The 17,930-nt window shown below is 46.1% G+C and overlaps 1 protein-coding gene across 2 annotated transcripts in view; it reads left to right on the forward strand.

Annotated features, from left to right (window-relative positions):
- Window positions 1–17,930, forward strand: part of CREBRF (CREB3 regulatory factor) — a 262,024-nt gene that overhangs the window by 109,270 nt on the left and 134,824 nt on the right. For both annotated transcript variants that reach the window (XM_078653016.1, XM_078653015.1), the window contains exon 2: window positions 5,282–5,484. In XM_078653016.1, coding sequence (XP_078509142.1) covers window positions 5,476–5,484 — 9 coding nt within the window. In that variant the 5' untranslated portion in view covers window positions 5,282–5,475. The remainder of the gene's footprint in view (window positions 1–5,281; window positions 5,485–17,930) is intronic.

Raw genomic sequence — 17,930 nt, forward strand, 5'->3', positions numbered from 1 at the left:
CACATCGTCTTTATGCTGTTACAAAAAGGTTCTTCAGGAATTATGCGTTTGTGAAGTGCAATGAGAAGTAAATGATTATCCGTTATTTGGTAAACTCTGTGAGCTAATGTTTGAGTCACAGACATGGTGGAAAAATAAGATGAAGTGACTAAGTGCAATTTAACAAATGTGAACCTCTGTCAGCTAGTCAGTGATATTGCACCGCTGCAGCGCAAATTTACTCAGACCTTTCCCTCAGCAACGATGTACAGAGAATATCGTACAAAATATACCGCGCATAAAGAACACAGTTTGCAAATGTGAGTCCCTGAAAACATGATTGTTGTGAGTAATCTGACGGCACTTATGGAGCCACAGTAGTACAGAAAGGAAGTGTTTTACCCCTTGCCGTCCACAGACCTGGAGAAACTTAACTACCCCTCCCCCCAATCCCTTTAGTGGTCAAATGACCGGGTCTGACAGCCCACTGTACTCCGTAGTACTCTTCATGACGAGTGATTGATCACACACAAGGCCGCTCGACTCTCCACAGCAGCAGGTGCGGTCTGACTCCGTCTGGCTCACCAAGAGGGAGTGAGAGGCTGACCGAGCAGCTTGTGTCGCTCAGCCAATCCAGACACTGCTCCCTTACTGTTACACATCATGAGAGCAGCGTCAGGATTGGCTTGAGCAGGCAAACTCACCCCTCATTAAGAGACTGGGGGTCTGTGGCTTTGAGCAACCCCGCTCACTAATGTGCAGTAGTGAGATGCCTTTAGTGGGCATGTCAGGCTGGCTAGAGAAAGGCAGCCGTCCAACCCGACATGCGCACTTTGGGTCCTAAATGCCCTGCACTGCTACTGCTACCCATGGTTTCTATAACATTGAAGCCCAGGTCCCACCCCATTCAGAGCCATCATCGCGATCGCAGTAATTGGAATACTCCGTATTCAATGATTGCCATTGAATTTAATACTATGTAGTATATATTCACAAAACATGGGGCCAAAATATCAGAGGGTCAACGCCCCAATACCCAAAGGCAGGAACCAGTCCTGGATATTACTATTCAGTTGAATTTGTGAGGGTCTAGTGAAATGTGCTAAGTCCCAATGCAGTTTACAGACACATTCAGGATGGTCCACAGCTTGTGTGCTATTTATTCAGACAAGAAACGTGTAGTATAAGGGAGAGAAATCATATTTTTCTGTTCTAGCTGGGTCAAAGTCCAGTGCCTCACCTAAATGGCTATCAGCATTTTTTTTTGTTCGACTCTCATCCTAGTTGGGATGCGGAAACCATGGAGGAATCAGACACTCAGCTTATCGTTTCATAAGTACCTAAATGAAAATCTATGATTTAGAGGCAGGTTCCTTATTTTTCCAAACTTTGTATCTATATGATATGCGTGCGCTGTGAGAATGTGAGATTGAACTGTTTTTATATGAGTAATTGCACTAATAGTTTATGTAGCACTTACTGATAACTGTTTGTTCCTACTAAAAGGAAACCATTTAAAGCATCCAAAGATTAATGAAAGATGAAGGAAAAATGCAGAAAGTTTCTGAAATTATGAGTTGCAATTTGCCTACTTCTCCAGTTGATATCTCTCTAAGCATTGTTATAATCATTATAACTTGTGACCTACAAGTAACACAAGGATCTTGGCACAAAATAAGTAACCCACTGAGGTATCTACATAAAAGGAAAATCTGGACCTTGCTTGCCCCAGCTGAGGTAGTCCCATTTATGTTGCCGGGATTAGGCTGAGAGGCACCAGTGTGCAGGGAAAGCTGTCCTGTATTGGGTGTGTGTGTGTGTGTGGGGGGGGGGGGGTGCTGTGCTGCCTCTGGGTGAAATTAAAGAGAGGTGCTGTGATCAGATTAGTTGAGATGTGATCACGATCCTGTGGCCATCATGGCAGACAGTTTGTGGCACTTTTGCAGCCCCGAATGTGGAAAACCGTTTTGGGGGAATGCAGTAATGAAGCATGTTGATTCATGTAGGCAGTGGCGGCTCCTCCGATAAGGTGGAGGAGCGTCAACCCACTGCTCTCAGAGCAGTGTAAAAAAATATTGAAATTATAACAGAAGTTATCTCTGTTATTATCATTTTTTTTTTCTGGCCAGGTTAGAGGGGCTGGGTCTCCCGTGACGTCCAGGAGGAGGAGTGGCTGCTGCACTCCAAAGTGTGCAGGACTGCTTGGCCAGCCCAGTCAAGTAGTCCTGCGCACTTTGCATGTTCCACACCAGGCTGCATTACACAGCCTGGTGGGGAACATGCTACCCTCCTATTCCCCGTCTGAGCGCCAAGCCACAGCGCTCAGACCAATCACAACGCTGCATATCGGTGTTGTGATTGACTAGGAGGAGGGAGCCTGTGTGCTTTCTGGTTCCGGCGAAGAGATGACGAGGGACGGTGTAGGAGAGATGATACAACAGCAACAAAAGGGATGATAGAGGATAATTTGCGCTGGGAAGAGAAAGATATTAATACAATCACAATATTTGATAAGCTCAAAAGGATCAGATTCTGGTCATCCCACCAGAGTCAAACCTGCGACACCAAGGGGCCACAGTTAATCGTTACAACACATGCAATAGATCCTGAGCTGAAAAAGATAAAGTCAGTTCAAAGTATCAAGTCCCAATATTTCAGGTGCTCTTCATTTTATTCTTCATAAAAAAAAAATTCGTTCAATTGATAGAATCCAATCTTCACACATTAGGAAGAGAAACAACCGCTGCCTGGAGAGATGCCTGAGGAGGTAAGTGTTTTTTAAATTTGTATTTTGTAATTTCCACCGCCCGCATCACCCACCCACCTCTCCACTCCCGTTTCCTGCCAGCCGCTACTGCATCGGGGGTGTTGGAGGGGGAGGTTGGAGATTAAGGCACTGAAGAGGTGCCAGTGAATTCAAAGGAGCTCTCCCCTGATTGCTCCAGGTGAAGGGAAAAAACACCTATCTTAATTAGAAAGGAGATCCTCACTATTGCTCCTCCTTCTCTGCCTGCGATGTGACATAGGCACAACATCTGGGGCCGTATTATACATTATGCCGGGGGGGGGGGGGGGGGGGGGGAGAAGTGGGCTTGAGTGCGCCCTCGGGGCACAGTGGTATTACAGATTAGGCCCCAGATGCTTGAGCGGCACCTTCTGTACTATTAATAGCGCTGGTGCACACAACACCAGTGCTATCATTAGAGGGCATTCCCTCATTTGAATGGGGGCTTGTCCCCATGCAAGTGAGGGAATCACTTTACCTTTGCACCCGCGCTGTACAACTCACGTAGGCGCAATGGCAAACCTGTAACACCAGTGCTATTATAAGAGGGCGTTTCCTCACTTGCATGGAACCACCCACCCCCAGACATCCCACTGCATGCAGGTGCAGTCACTCGCTACACCCGCCTGCAAGGGGATCTCTCTCTCCGCTTTAAAGTGCAGGTGGCATGCCACCTGCATTGTGAATCCCAGAATGTCTTTGAAGCAGCCACTGCATATTTCACTTGAATGTGCTGCCCGTTCGCAGCTTCTTTAGGGGAAGCGCATTTTGTATTAGAAGGGGCACTTTCTCTGCTTGTGCCCTGTGCACATTTTGAAAGGTGCACCATAGCACAAACGGGGAAAGTGTGCCTTATTCTTAATACGGCCCCTGATTTAAGACCTAGCGAGTAAGCTCTCCTCCCACCTAGAACAATCTCGATTGGCCAACACTTTTGGGTGACTTCAGGTTTCGTCTGCGCTGCTTTAGGCAGTGAGCACGTTCGCTGGGGTTACCACTTAAGGCAGCACTGGAAAGGGACACTGTCCAAAGGCACCATTGTCGTGACCCAATGGAGTGACTAGGCCCTCCCATCCATTTATGTGAACACGAAAGTCTGCCGGGGGTGAGTGAGGCCTGCTGCTTCCATAGCAGACGTTCTGCAAAGCAGCCACACAGACTGAAAACTGTGACTAAACAGCCTTAGAGAACCGCTTGCATTATTCACGGATGTTCAGGGCCGGACTTGTCGTAGGTGGTCAGCAAAACGCGGAGACAGACTACCAGAAATCTAGCGCATCTAACAGAGTAACCCATTGGGACTGTGGCACACAGAATAACCCCGAAAAACTAAACTGAAAACATGAAGGGTGGAGAGTCTCTAGTACACACATGTACGCCAGAGATCATGTGAAATCTACCTGACACCATAGTGCCATTTTCATGCTGATCCTCTGGAGTGTGCGGGTAGATTCACGACTGCTTAAAATTAAATTGGCAGATTATTAGTGTATGACATGTTTGGCTTTGTAGCCACCTATTTGTACTATTTGACCTATTGATTTATCTGTTTGACTATGCTCCCTCATGTACTTCTCTTTGTAAAGCGCTCTGATATCTGCAAGGATCTTGTCCACGCTATATAAAACTTTCAAAATAAATAAATAAATGAACTTTACTTATTAACACATAAAGCGAGACAACGCTGACTTACGTATTTTAAAGCTTGAAAGTTCTTTTATACTTTTTTTTAAAAAACTGGTTGTAGGTGGGCACCGGGTGTTTCCCTGGTGGGCCGGAAGGGTGGGGGCCAGTTTTGGAGCGGCAGGGGTGCGTTTTTGTTATTGGGGGCCAATTTTGCAGCAGTCTGTCAAAATTGCCGGGACTGGTTTGCGATCCCAGTCCGGCCCTGCGGATGTTACATCTTGGCACTGAAGACCTTTGAGGAAGTTGAACGTCTCTGTGACCATGCATCTAAAATATAGCATCCATTCCCGCATTGTCTTCGTTTTAATATAGCTCTTTGTATCCCAATTTTGCCATTTGTTAGCACTGTAGAGTCAAGTATTACTATTAACTTATTTTAATGAATTTAACACCCTGGGAATTTTTGAGGGTTCCGTTGCCCACCTGAAGCAAGTAAGTTCGGGTGATTAATCCATTTCTTGGAGTTGCTGTTTACGTTCATAAGTTTATAAAGTAGGTGTCAGTACTGTGTTTATGCTTCGTAAGGATGTGTTTTTTTAATAAGGATAATTCAAAATGTATTGTCTAAGTTTATTATTGAGAACACTGGGCAGGTATCTCGACATCTGGGCCTCTGAACAATTTTTTGTGGGAAAGTAAGAACTGTATTGTAACTGATGTTTTCATTTAGAAAATCCTTTTCTGCAACTGGAACGAATGCACTTGTACTATCAAATTTAGTGAATTTTGCAGTTTGCTTCAGCAGCATTCACAAAAAAAGGTAGAGACCCGATTTCTTGTGCATGATAAACCTCTGCTCATTTTGTTTCACTTTTGTTTCATTTTTCAAAGAACCTTTGCAAAAAAGAAGAGGCAGAGGCCCACGTGGCTTAAGTGAAACTGTTCCAGTGGCAGCTTCTGGACCTCAGTGTTTCCTCGCCCGACCTGTTCGGTTTCCCACCAGCAAAGAAATAAAACTGGAAAAGACGTTTGCAGTGAGGCAGACGAGAAGTTTGGAATTGGACTTGAGGGATCTGGGCTTTGAAATGCCTCAGGCAAGTTTTTAGATTTTTCCTGTTCTATTTATCTGATTTAGTAAAAAGAGAGACGCTAAAATAGGGTTGCCACCTTTTTCCAGAGAGAAATTCAGATTTTATTTTAGATTCTGTTAAGGCCCGGACCTGATACCTAAATAGAACTTTATAGAAAATCGTCTGTATTAATTTTCTAAATGGCCTTTCTGTCTTTGTGTACTTTGATTATCGGCCAGGGATAATTGAGGCAACTCTGGAACGCCTATTGAAATTGCTTTCTTCTTATATTATCAATTTACAGTTCTTACCGATATGGGGGAAAAATACCAGGTTTAGGTGGTTTTCCTAGATTTTGTACCATGTGAGACCTTAAAATACTGGTCATACTAGTAAAAATATGTTCAGGTGGGAACCCTGGAGGCTGCAGTTGTAGTATGAGATCGACGTCTGGCACAGTGTGAATAACATATCATCCTACCTAGTTTTTCACATAAATTATTTTATTGTTTGGGTGAAGTTTACTGTTGAATACCTGCTGATGGTTTTCACTTTACCTTATTAGTAGGAGCACAAAATGATCAATGATATGAAATTGGGCCCCTTTCCAACTTCAGGGCATTCCACATGCCATAATGTGTACTTCGGTTGCTCATTTTGCCCGTAGATCCATTTTGTGATAGCTGCACTTATATCTACCTCAGGCATCCTTTTTCCTTGTTCTGTGGAACAGTGTTCAAATTACGTGGAGCTTTCCTGTTGTTTGATAGATAGTGAACCTGTAACAGGAGTGTAGTTCACACCACATCATCTCCTAATGTGAATCCAAAAATGCCCATTTAAACCCCTTATGTAACTATATTACTTTCCCTCTCCTCTTTATATTCTAAAGTATTTGCCTCTTCCTTCATGAATCATAACTGTCATGGGTGGTAGAGAGTGGAATGGTATTCAGTACCCGCTGCTTGGTAGTTTACCGGCATGGTAAGTTTTGACTCGTCTAAACATGTTTGACGCACATCAACTCTGCAAGTAATTTGGGGTCTGTGGACCAAATATCATGAGGGGCACGAGTCAGTCAGGCAGTTTGAGGAACTTCCACATATGACAAGGACTTTAAACTACAGTTTCTCCAGCAATCACAGGCACCTTTTCCACTTCACTGGATATAAGTCTAACTAGCAGCCCGTCCCGACCTTGTCCGGGAGCAATCAGGCTTCAGGGCCTCCGCCCGCCCCGGCCCCTGCCCGCCCCGACATTGTCCGTGGGTCCCCCGGAGTAGCAGCCCGTCCCGACCTTGGCTTCAGGGCCCCCGCCCGCCCCGACATTGTCCGTGGGTCCCCCGGAGCCTTACCTCATCCGCCGCACCTCCCCGCGCTCCTGAGTTCACCGGTCCGACGCTCCTCGCCGCTCCTCCCCTGCCCTCCCCGCCTGTCCGCCACTCCTCCCAGCCTGTCCACCGCTCCTCACCGCTCCTCCCCGCCTGTCCGCTGCTCCTCCCCGCGCTCATGTCCGCCGCTCCTCCTCGCGCTCATGTCCGCCGCTCCTCCTCGCGCTCCCGGACGTCGCTCCTCCCCGCGCTCCTGGTGTCAGTACACACGTCGCGGCTGGCGCTACTTCCATGGGACTACTTTTTTTTTCTCGTAAATTTTTTAAATAACGTATATTTTTTAAAATGTATATAGCCTATGTCCATCTGCACACCCTGACAATTTCAACGATGTATCGGGTGTGTGGATTGGCGCTGTGGTTCCCGAGTTTACCCGCCTCAAAGGTTTAAAGTTCTTTCTTTATAATAGTAGTATAGATAATACTTGTGGCATATCTACACTTTCCTGTTCGGGATGGTGACTGATAGAGGATAGTTTTAGCACTTTACTAATAAATAGACGTACCAGAATAATCCTGAATACTTGTAAACCAAAGTCATTTAGATAGCGCAGGAGTTTTAGCCGTTAACTGAAATCCATTCAAATATGAATGTTACTGCTGTGCGGTGATGATGCACTTCTACAGAGCAGGGTGAATACCTGAATTGGTGGTGTTTCAAGCCTTTTTTGGCAACTCTGTGTCTTTTACAAACTTTTGATCACCTTTACTTAGCAAGAAAGAACCGATTCTGTGATCATAATCTCTTATCTTCCACAAGCTGATATTCGTTAGAGAAGTTGAGGCGCTTTGTGAAATCTAATTACATCTAATGTGTATAGTCCAGCTGGTATTTGTATTTCATGCATCTTTTAACCATTCGTATTAATGGTGTAATCATTAACAACTGCATTTTAACGTGTGCTAGACTTTCCCTTTGTGCTAGGAAGGCATCTATTGCTGTGGGGTAGTGATGTGCAATGTTCCTTTGCCATCAGTTGTAGGGGATCTGCTTTTGATTTAAGGAAGGGTGTTTTTTGGGGGGGGACTTGGAGAGACGTTCTTTGTTTAGAAAATTAGAACCCAGTGTGCTGTGGAGTGAGGTAGTCTTTGTCCACCTGCTTGCAATGCAACACAATTGAGTGGTCTTCGGCAGTAAAAGGCTGTTGAGAGGCAAGCAGCGCTAAAATGCACATATTTTGTGAAAGTGTCAAGAAATCAACCTAAATATGTAGAAGCTTTTTAAGAAGAAAGCATCTATCTAATGTGTTTCCGTCGTATCAGGCAGGTGTGGGCTCCTTCTTACACAATCCAAGTTACAATAATAGTCTTGTAAAACCTATAAATCCTAAAAGGGGGGTCTCTACAACTTTGAAAAAAGCCTGTGTCTGTTCCAGTGACTGCTGCGATCTCCTGAAGTATAGAGCAAATCTAATCTGCTACTGAGGTACCACTTTAGGGAGCAAGAATTGAAGGGCGTCAACATGTGCGTTGGCACAACCTTTTGGTTAATTTAGGAAGTTGGTTTATTCCCTCAGTTTTCTATTCTACTTAAGTGATTCATGATTAGGACTGGGGCACGGCTAGTATAAAGTAAATACATATATGAAAAAATTACAAAGAACAGAGAGAATGCCCGTTGGAAACAATAGCTCCAGTCAAAACGTTTGCTTTCCTGTACATGCTGTCATTGTAAAAGCAGAACGATTTAAACCCATATGTTTGCAAGCAGTGCTGTTTGACAATAGCACCCATAGGTGAGACACGTATATTGAAGGATTTCAAAGGGTGGTGTTAGATCTACAAGAAGAGTGTTTGGGCCTTTCTATTGTTAAATGATGGCTTGACAGTTTGTCTTCCAACACCAAATGTTTTGAACTGGGTGATCTTTCTTTACTTGCCCCCATCAGATGGCATTAACTTGCTCACTGCTTGCCTCCAAATGCTGACTGAGATGATCCAGTTTTTGGTTTGACAAGGCAAAGAACATGACCATGTTTTCTGGTTACCTTACAGAACAATATCGAAAGTGCTCGAAAGACATAGTCTTGATTTCTGAACGGCAAATCGCACTTCAAAGAAGGTGTAATTAAAATCTTTACACCAATTGTTCTTTTATCACAATATCAAGACCATGTCTGATCTCACCAGATTAAAAAGAAAGGCTTGGGAGAACAGGTTTTCAATAATTATGGTCCTACTGAACGAATGGTTTGCCATTAAATGGCCAGACCATATTGGAAGAGCTTCTCTTAGTCGAGGACAAAATTATGTCCCTGGTGATTCTAGCAAGCAGAAAAATAGTCCTGTTTAAGGGTGATGTCAGAAAAGGGAAAAAGCAGAACTGATTCCTGCAAGACACATACTGTTTGGTAATTATTTGGGTTACAAATCTCCCTATGTGCTGTAATTGTCAGTCTACAAAAATACGTGGGCTTTGCCTTAACAGTCGCAGTCGAGTATAGAATATTTTCAAGCCTTTATTCATTAAAAAAATAATCTACATTGAATATCATTCAAACTCATACATGCAGCATAATACATAGCAGCAATTTAATAATGTCAGTAAATTGATTCTTCACTGGCACAATAACTTAGACATTGCCTGAATAATACAACAGTGTAACATCATCCTAGATGACCTTGTAACTTAACATAGGAACAAATCTAAATTTAGCATGTGGGACTGCACTATAAAGTGAATCCTTAATAAAGACCTGTATCATTTAGCAAATTTGATAGTTACTTGATAAGAGGTGGGACGAGTGGGATGTAATCTCATAGAGTGTTTATTGTGCTCTTATGTAGGGTTTAGCGTGAGACTTCCACTTAGACCAGGAATTTGTATATCCCACACAAGGGAATTTGGGTAAGTTGTTGGCCAGTGTGCAAATAATTTAGAAATGTTGGGTTGCTAATGGTTTGATGACCTGGAATTCACAGTATAAAGTACTTTGCCTTCACCTGATAGGAATTTAGTCGTTCCATTGACTGGCTATTAGATACTTTCTTATTCCTCCTTTCTCTTCTTAATGTAGTGCAGTTTTCTCAGCTTCCACAATTTGCCATCTGGCTTGGGAAGTTAGTATTGGTTCCTTCCCTGCCAATGTAATGGTTCTGCGCACTATTAGCAGGGCCAGATCTAAGAACTTAGTCTCCGTCCTGTGCGTTTTTAATTGTATAAACAGCCCCAGATGCACCCCTGTGACTTGTTATATTGGCTAATGTGTTTGTGTCTCCCTTCCACTATACACCTATTTTAAGGTACACCCACATTAGTTGCAACAAACGTGCATATGTTTCATGTCAACATGGGCATTCCTCATGTGACCCATGGTATATTTTAATTGTTTTTCTGAAGTCAGTTATTCTATATGCTAATTTAAATTGATAGTGTTTAAATCTGGTGCTACGGAACACTGAGGATATGATAGTCATTTGCCTTTCATCATCATTAAATTCCCTTCCAATCTTCGTTCTCCACTTGTCGCAAAGGACATGCAACGATTTTGTGGTATGCTCTAGGAGTGCTCTCGATTGGCAATTTATTAGTTTCCTACCATCCCCATTGTATGAAGATTTTGCATTACTGAATATGTTTGTGGTTCATCATCTGTAATCTCCCAGATCTCTTACACAGTTCTTGTGAGTCTTCTATGCATTAGGAACTGCCCCTTATGGAGACTATTTTACTTCACTAGTGTCTCATATGAGGATAATGAACCATCTATAAGCAGGTTGTCTAGTTCTGGGGTTCCAGCTTGCATGCCTTGCTGTTAAGAAAACAAGCATTTGCAATGCAATAGGTCTCGCATTATTAAAGTTTGAGCTATTGGCATTGCTAAATAATGCAACACCAATAGGTCAAACTTTAATAATGCGAGACCTATTGCATTGCAAATGCTTGTTACACACGGTATGACTCTTGTATAGTGCATATTGTAAACTGATTCACCTTTAGGCGTATGGGTGAGTTCAGGTTGTGGGTGAGTGTTTATGATGCAGCAGGACTGAGAACTCTGCAGCTGAGGCTGAAGAAGAATGAGTTTCTTTCAGGTCCTGTCAGTGGGTTATACAGGTATTCAGACTGCATGCATATCCCATTCTTGGCCTCTCCGCAGAGCGCACAGAGCGATGGTCTCATATGTTCCAATTATAACTGTGGCGAAGTGTGTGAAGGAAGTACACGGCTGTCAAAATAGATGGTGCCAAAGGAATAGAAATGAGACGCTTCAAGGTGTGTGGGTTGTGTACAGCTGGGATGGGGAAGCGGAGAAGATAAAAGCGGGATTGTGCAGAAAGAGAGAGTGAAAGGAATGGCGCAGAAGAGGAAAGAGATGATACGGTTTTGCAACTGCGTGAAACGGAGAATTTTAGTTTTTGTGTTTTCAGCCATGCCCTTCCTAACATAGACAACAATTTTTGGAAAATAGTCCTTATTATACTTCTTTGGCCACATCCCTTCTAGAGACTTCCTCTCCGTTTTTATCCTACTTTAGCACTGGGTATGTATATAGTACAGTAGGTAAATGCACCTGTTGCCCATATGCGCGCATAACCCGCAGACAGCAGGCTCTGTTCCTTGTTTGGCACGTTATCACTCACGCTGCAGACATCTAAAGCTGCAGGTTCAAATCCCAGACCCACATTTCATCACCCTAAAGAGATAAAAGGTGGACCATCTAGATATATCATGGGGCAAGATCAACGTGTTTATCAATGCATTATGTGCTGGAAGACCTGAAAAGTCGCTACATATGAATAGGAACAAACTTTACTGCCGACGACATTACTGTAAACCATTCATAATTAAACCGGGTGGGGCTTACCTGTCGTCTGCCTGCCACTCTCCCAGCAGGAGGACCCTGAAGCGATATCTGGGGGCAGCAGCAGGACGTCCTTCTCCAGCTCCCCCATTTTTACTTGGACAACGGGGGGCACAGCTTGGAAGAAGGGGTGGGGACTGCCGGGTGGATGGTGGTGACAGTGACAGGTGGTCACGGGCCCGCGGGTGAACTTTTGAATAGGGCTATGGGTGCTCAGATGGGAAGCACCACCTGAGGTTGAAGGGGGGTTTAAAAAGGGTTCTGGAACAGAGCTGCAACTGTGGGAGGGGCACGGGGTGGTGGTGGGGTGGTCGTGAGGACATTGTGTGTAGTAAAAGGGTGCCCAAGTAGGGGAGAAGGGGCAGCTGTGTCGAGTGTACTGCCCTCAAAAGATGTGCCATGGGGGAGCTGTTTTATGATGGTGGACGGGAGGGCCCTGGGATGATCCAAACCATGTGCTTGGTTTTAAAGGGGCGGAAACATATGATATGGAAAAGGTTTGTTTTTAAGGAATGGTTTATTGGGTGGGGGCAGATTCTCCTGCTTGGAAACTGCCTTTGCTACTGCAGGCGAGCAGGGTAAACTGGGGGCACTCCTGCAGCAGTGAGCGGCGATACTGCGGCTCTTCCGGGCGGGGGGCTTCTCTGAACCCTGGCAAGCCAATGATCCTGCCAGGGTGGGGGCAGTGGGGGGGGGGGGGGGGGGGGCGAGGGCCCGGTGAGAAACGGGGGGAGGGTTTCTTGGTCCTGCAAGAGGGGGTGCTGTGATGAGTAGGGGGTTGACAGTTCGTTGGTACTATCGGGGTATTCGGAGCTGTTATAAGTGTGGGGGGAGGGGACACCGACTCTTCCTTGGTTCATCGGGCGGGGTGGTGCTGTTATAAGTGTGGGGGGCACCTCAGCTGTTCCTTGGTTCTGCGATGGGGGAGCGGTGCTCAGCTGGTTTTCCTCCTTTCTAGCTGGCCGCCGGCAAACGGTCTGGGCCTCGCCAGACTCCGCCGTGATGCCGCCTCTGGGAGTTGGGGTCCCTCAGGGCTCTATTTTGAGCCCGACCCTCTTTAATATCTTCATGACCTCTCTGGCGGCGCTGGCGGAGTCGTTTGGGGCCCGGATCGTATCGTATGCTGACGACACCCAGCTCCTCTTCTTGTGTAAGAGAGGAGGAGATTTTGAGGGGGAGAGTATCCGGGATTGCCTTGGGGCTGTGTTTCAATGGTTCCAACTGCACAGCCTCAAGTGCAATTCCGATAAATCTGAGGTACTCTTCTTTGGGTGCGATACGGAGCCAGACTGGCGGGTTTGGTGGCCTACCAACATGTTCCCCCCAACGCGTTCCTCCCAAATGGCCAAGAACCTGGGTGTTAAGATGGACAAGGAATTGTCTATGAAGGCCCAGATCCTGGGGGTGTCGGGCATGTGTTTTGGCCTCCTCAGGATGCTACGGAGGTTTCTTCCCCTACTATCGGAGGAGCATAGGAAGCTGACTGTGCAGGCCCTGATAGGCTCCAGGTTGGATTATTCCAACGTTCTTTACCTGGGCCTGCCAGAGTACCTGCTACAGCGGCTCCAAGTTGTGCAGAACGCTGCAGCGAGGGCGATTTACGGAGTGAACAGACGTACCAGTGCCACTGGTCTGCTTCAGACCTTGCACTGGCTCCCAATCCGCAAGCGGATCGCCTTTAAGACCTTGACTCTGACGTACAAGGCCCTCCATGCGACGGGAGCCAAGTACCTCCAAAGGAGACTTGCCTTTTATCGACCGGCTCGTTCTCTGAGGTCAGAGTCTCTATTTTTGGCGATGGTCCCGCGAGTGAAGAGAGCGCGCCTGGGAGGCCGGTCTTTTGGACTTTTGGCCCCCCAGTTATGGAACTCTCTGCCTCTTACCCTTCGGGGAGCCACCAGTTTATTAGTTTTTAGAAAGGATCTTAAAACTTGGTTGTTCACCCAGTAGGCCTTTTGTTCGAGTTTTCTTTTATCTTGTATCCTTTCTTTTTAATGTGTTATGTTAGCAGCCTACCTTAAATAAAAGCGCCGGGACACTCTTTTTGAGTAGCCGTGCGCTCTACAAAAACCAATTTAACATAACATAACATAACATAAGTTTGGGGGGCACCTCGGCTGTTCCTTTCTTGGTTCTGTCAGGGGAGGGGGCCTCAGTGGTTTCTTGGCTCGGGGGGGTGGGAAGCTGCAGAGGAGGTGGTGTTGGTGATACGTGTGTGTTGGGGTGTGTGGGTCCTGCTGCTACAGGTCGTCTGTTCTTCACGGGGGGCAGCAGGCTCGAGGCTGGGGTGTGGACTGGAAGAAGGAGCCTTTCGGGGGTACAACAGGTGCCCGTTCCTGAGCGGGGGGGGGCTGGGTGAGGACGGAGAACAGTGTGGCGAGGCTCGCAGTGCTGGGGGCTGCAGGAAGGGGGTGCTTCCAGGGGTGGGGGGCCTCTTGAACTGCAACAGATGTGGCTTCTGTGAGAGATACGATTGTATATAAGGGGGGCTTGAATTAACGGCGGAGGGGGAGGGGCGGCTTAATGCTCGATGCAGAAAATGTGCTTCATGCGGGAGTCACCAAGAGGATGTGCTTGCTTTTGAGAAAGGATGCCATCTGGGGAGTAGGATGGAGGAGATGTCAGCTGCGGCAGAGGCGCCTTCGGGCGAGGCGGAAGGATGCGAGACCCTCGGCCCTCTACCCGGTCCCCTGTGGCCTCTGGGAGCAGGGGGTGGTCAGTTCCCAAACAGCGGTAATGTCCCCGTCATCCGGCCCAAAGCGAGTCACTCGAGCTACAGCACGCCTTGGGGCCACATGTACCCGGAAGTGGGCCCCGTCTTCCGTGGGGAGCCTCCTGCAAGAAGTCACATGTTGCACCCTTTGGCCATCTTGCCTTTGACTCGCCGTGCCCTTTCTTTCCCCTCTTGGACAGAGAAAGAGCTATTTCCCCCACAATATCCGCCCCAAAGGGATAAGGAAACTCAAAACATTCAGTAGAACGATCTGTGTAAGCTGTTACTCAAAAGTTCAGTCCCAGTTTTTTTTCTAATCCTCTTGTGGAGTTATCTGCGCAACATCCAACCCAGAGGCTCCGATCTGCCTAGGATAGCCTGTCTGGTTAGCGCGCTTGCTGCGGAGATCAGGGCGCAACCTGTGGATCGTGCATTCCAATCCCAGCAGGGGGGCACATCAGGAGACAAACCCTTCCGAGGATGAAGAAACAAGCTGGGAAATCATAAAACCTGTTAGCACACTACGTACAGGGCACAAACCGAACAGTAGAGAAGAAAAGGAAGCAGCACGGAAAGCGATCGCGATTATTGTAAAAAAAAACAAGCCTAGTTCTTGGGGATGTGAAAAGCGCCGCTGCCATTACAAAAGCGATCGCTGATCGCTTTTGAAAACAAAACCGCGAGTGGTGCGAACATGCGCAATATGCTTTCAGTTATCGCGCCCGTGTCTGGGCACGATAATTGAAAGCATATGTCAGGAAATGCGCGTAATAGACACCAATAGGCGAGGGGCGGAGCTATGCGCCCGCCTCTGGCCTATTGGTGTCTATTTTTACAAATCATCAAGCAGTGAAAGGCCAATAGCAGGCCGCAAATGGAAAATCACACGCACAAGCTTGTGGAATTTCCAGGTCCATTTGCAAAACCCTGCCAAAAGGACTCTCGCTGCACGACACTGCTGCGCAGTGTATCGCTATGCGCGAGACCTAAAAACCTGGTTGCATGGGGATGCCTACTAGAGGTATCACAGATGCATAAATGATTAAATGTGGTAGGTATTTTAATCCTGTTTTTCAGACATTCACATGCCACTTTCATCAACATTTTTTAGCCTTTATTCTAGCTTTTGGAGAGCCACAGAATGAAAGTTGACCAATAAATTCAGCGACATTAGGGCGATAGGGGTCTAGCCCACATTAGTTCATTTTGTAAGTCCTGTAATGTCCTTTTCACCCATGAAAGTGCTTGATGCCTAAAAGGTTCCATCGAATAACTCTTGCTCCTCAATGTTCACCTGCAGTTGCTCTTGCACAACACACTAATTCCATTCTCTTTCAATCTTGGCAACAGGTCTGAAATTGGTGAATGACACTTTTTAAGCAGAACTGTAATAAATGCCTGTTTGAGGCTGAGGGCACTTGTCCCTTTGGTAGATGGTGAATGATAATGCTGCAGTAGCTTGTCCCATATACCAGCATCAGTTTTTATTAGGGATTCTTGGCCATATCTATTAACATACGGTCATTCATTTAGAATCCACTGTTAAATCTGTTGTATCCAACAATAAATATAAATGTGTTCTTTATTGAGTAATTGGTTTCTGAGTGTTTTACTTCTTTCTGTTACAGTCCAATTAATGTCCTCTTTAGTGTTACCCTGCTCTATGTAGTTTGACACACATTAGATGGATTACTTGGTACACCATATGCTGCTCTTATGCTCAATTATGAGTGTTCTGATTCTTCTAGTTATCGTATCCACGCAGTGGGGAGGGCCACATGAGTCTGTCATAATACCACATTGTAACTACTACAGTTTTATTAAGAACTGTTCTTCTCAAGGGTTGGCTAAGCCAGTAGCTGTTGTTTTACTGGCCGTGGTGTGTTATTCATATGCCAAACAGAAGGGGAATAGTCCTGTCATGGCTTGAGGCTTCTTTAAGATATTTTGGTCTGTTTTTTGATTAGATGACTTTGGATGAGGCGGACATGAATAACTTGACATCTGATACTAGGGCGTTTGAAAACAAACCTAGGTTTCTCCAAATCCAGTTTGTTGAAATTTAGACACCATCAGTGCTTCATGATTTTTAGGTCGAGCCTAGAGCAGCACATGCACTGCTTGCTCAACTTTTAGTAAGGGGGTTTTCATAGTGCTACCAACAAGCTTTTCCTGGCCTCAAGCTTGCGTGCCCGTGCGCCATGTGGGTTCTGTCAAGGCTCATTAAGCCTTGCATACCTCTCTCCGTGCTTCAATTCCCTCCCCCACCACAGATTGCATCACCCTGCTGGTCTCCACTTGTTTCCTGCAACTATTGTTCTGCGTTCTGATACTTAATATTCCTGCTTATGAAGCGATATATAAATACTACTGATTATAACGTTTTTTCATTATTCTCCCCTTTTTATTTTTTTTATTCAAACCACGCTCTAAATTAAAGCTGGTTGAACTGCAGCGTGAAAATAAAAAATCTGAGTTTAATCACAGCGTTTTTGTTTCCGCACTGTGTGATTTTGGGCAAATTATTTTTCGCGAAGCCGCTTTTGTGTACCACATATGACCGCACCTTCAAATGCGCGAGTTCGGAAAGTGCGCTGTGAAAAAAAATCTCGTATTTTATTTAATAGTTTAGTGTTAAATCGTAGAATAAATATTTAGGTCTAGGTAGACCGCAGGGCGACTGACTTTCCTCTAAGGTCTAACTGTATTGTCATCCGGGCAAGGGCAGGAATGTTTCTCATTTAATATTTATTTAAAAACTCCCTTTTAATAAACACTTTTGTATCAGAGGTAATCTGTAAAGCTCTGAAATGTGCCTATATGTTCCAGAATGCATTCTTTTAACTTTAAAGACATTTGATCATGTATTTGTATTTTGTGTGATTTACATGCCGTAGACTTGGGCCGGAGCAGGCGCCTGCCTCAAGACTCCGCTTGCCTCGCCTCTCCGTGGTAATTTGTTGCATCACCACCTCTCAGCATCCCTAATCGCCGTGCCACAGCTCGCCAACCTTCACCCTCTTCCCTCGCTTGCTCTCTCCCTATTCCCCGCCTCCCCTTTGCTTTCTCCCTCCCCTCACCTCCTCTAACGCCCCCGCTCGCTCTTGCCCTCCCCATCCTGGCAGTGGGGTATTACCACCACCTGCAGGGCCCGAGAGGATGCAGCTAACGAGGATAGATTGTTGTTATTGAGCACTAATTACTTCATTGAGCTCGGTGCCTGCATTGGGGAAACAGAGCGGTGCTGCCCGCTAGGGGTCCCTGGCATCCGTGACGCCTGCAAGTCGCTATTGTGTCATCATTGGGTGTCTCTGCCGTTAACAACCTTAACGGCCCCTGCTGTGAGCCCCCTCTTCCGCACGTGGTCATAGGCAAGCACAACACGCTGCTGCATCACAGCTCTGACGCCCCGCGTGGGGCTACCAGAAACACCACACTGCGAGCCTGTGCGGGAGCTGTGACTGCAGGGTCCTTGTCATGGCAGCTTGCAAGGTCCTAGCGAAGACGAGGGCTCTGCTGTGACCCTCCGTGAAACCATGATCTCCTACGCGGTCCCCACTGTT

Source organism: Lissotriton helveticus, chromosome 7, assembly GCF_964261635.1.
Source record: "Lissotriton helveticus chromosome 7, aLisHel1.1, whole genome shotgun sequence".
In the NCBI taxonomy this organism is placed as follows: Eukaryota; Metazoa; Chordata; class Amphibia; order Caudata; family Salamandridae; genus Lissotriton; species Lissotriton helveticus.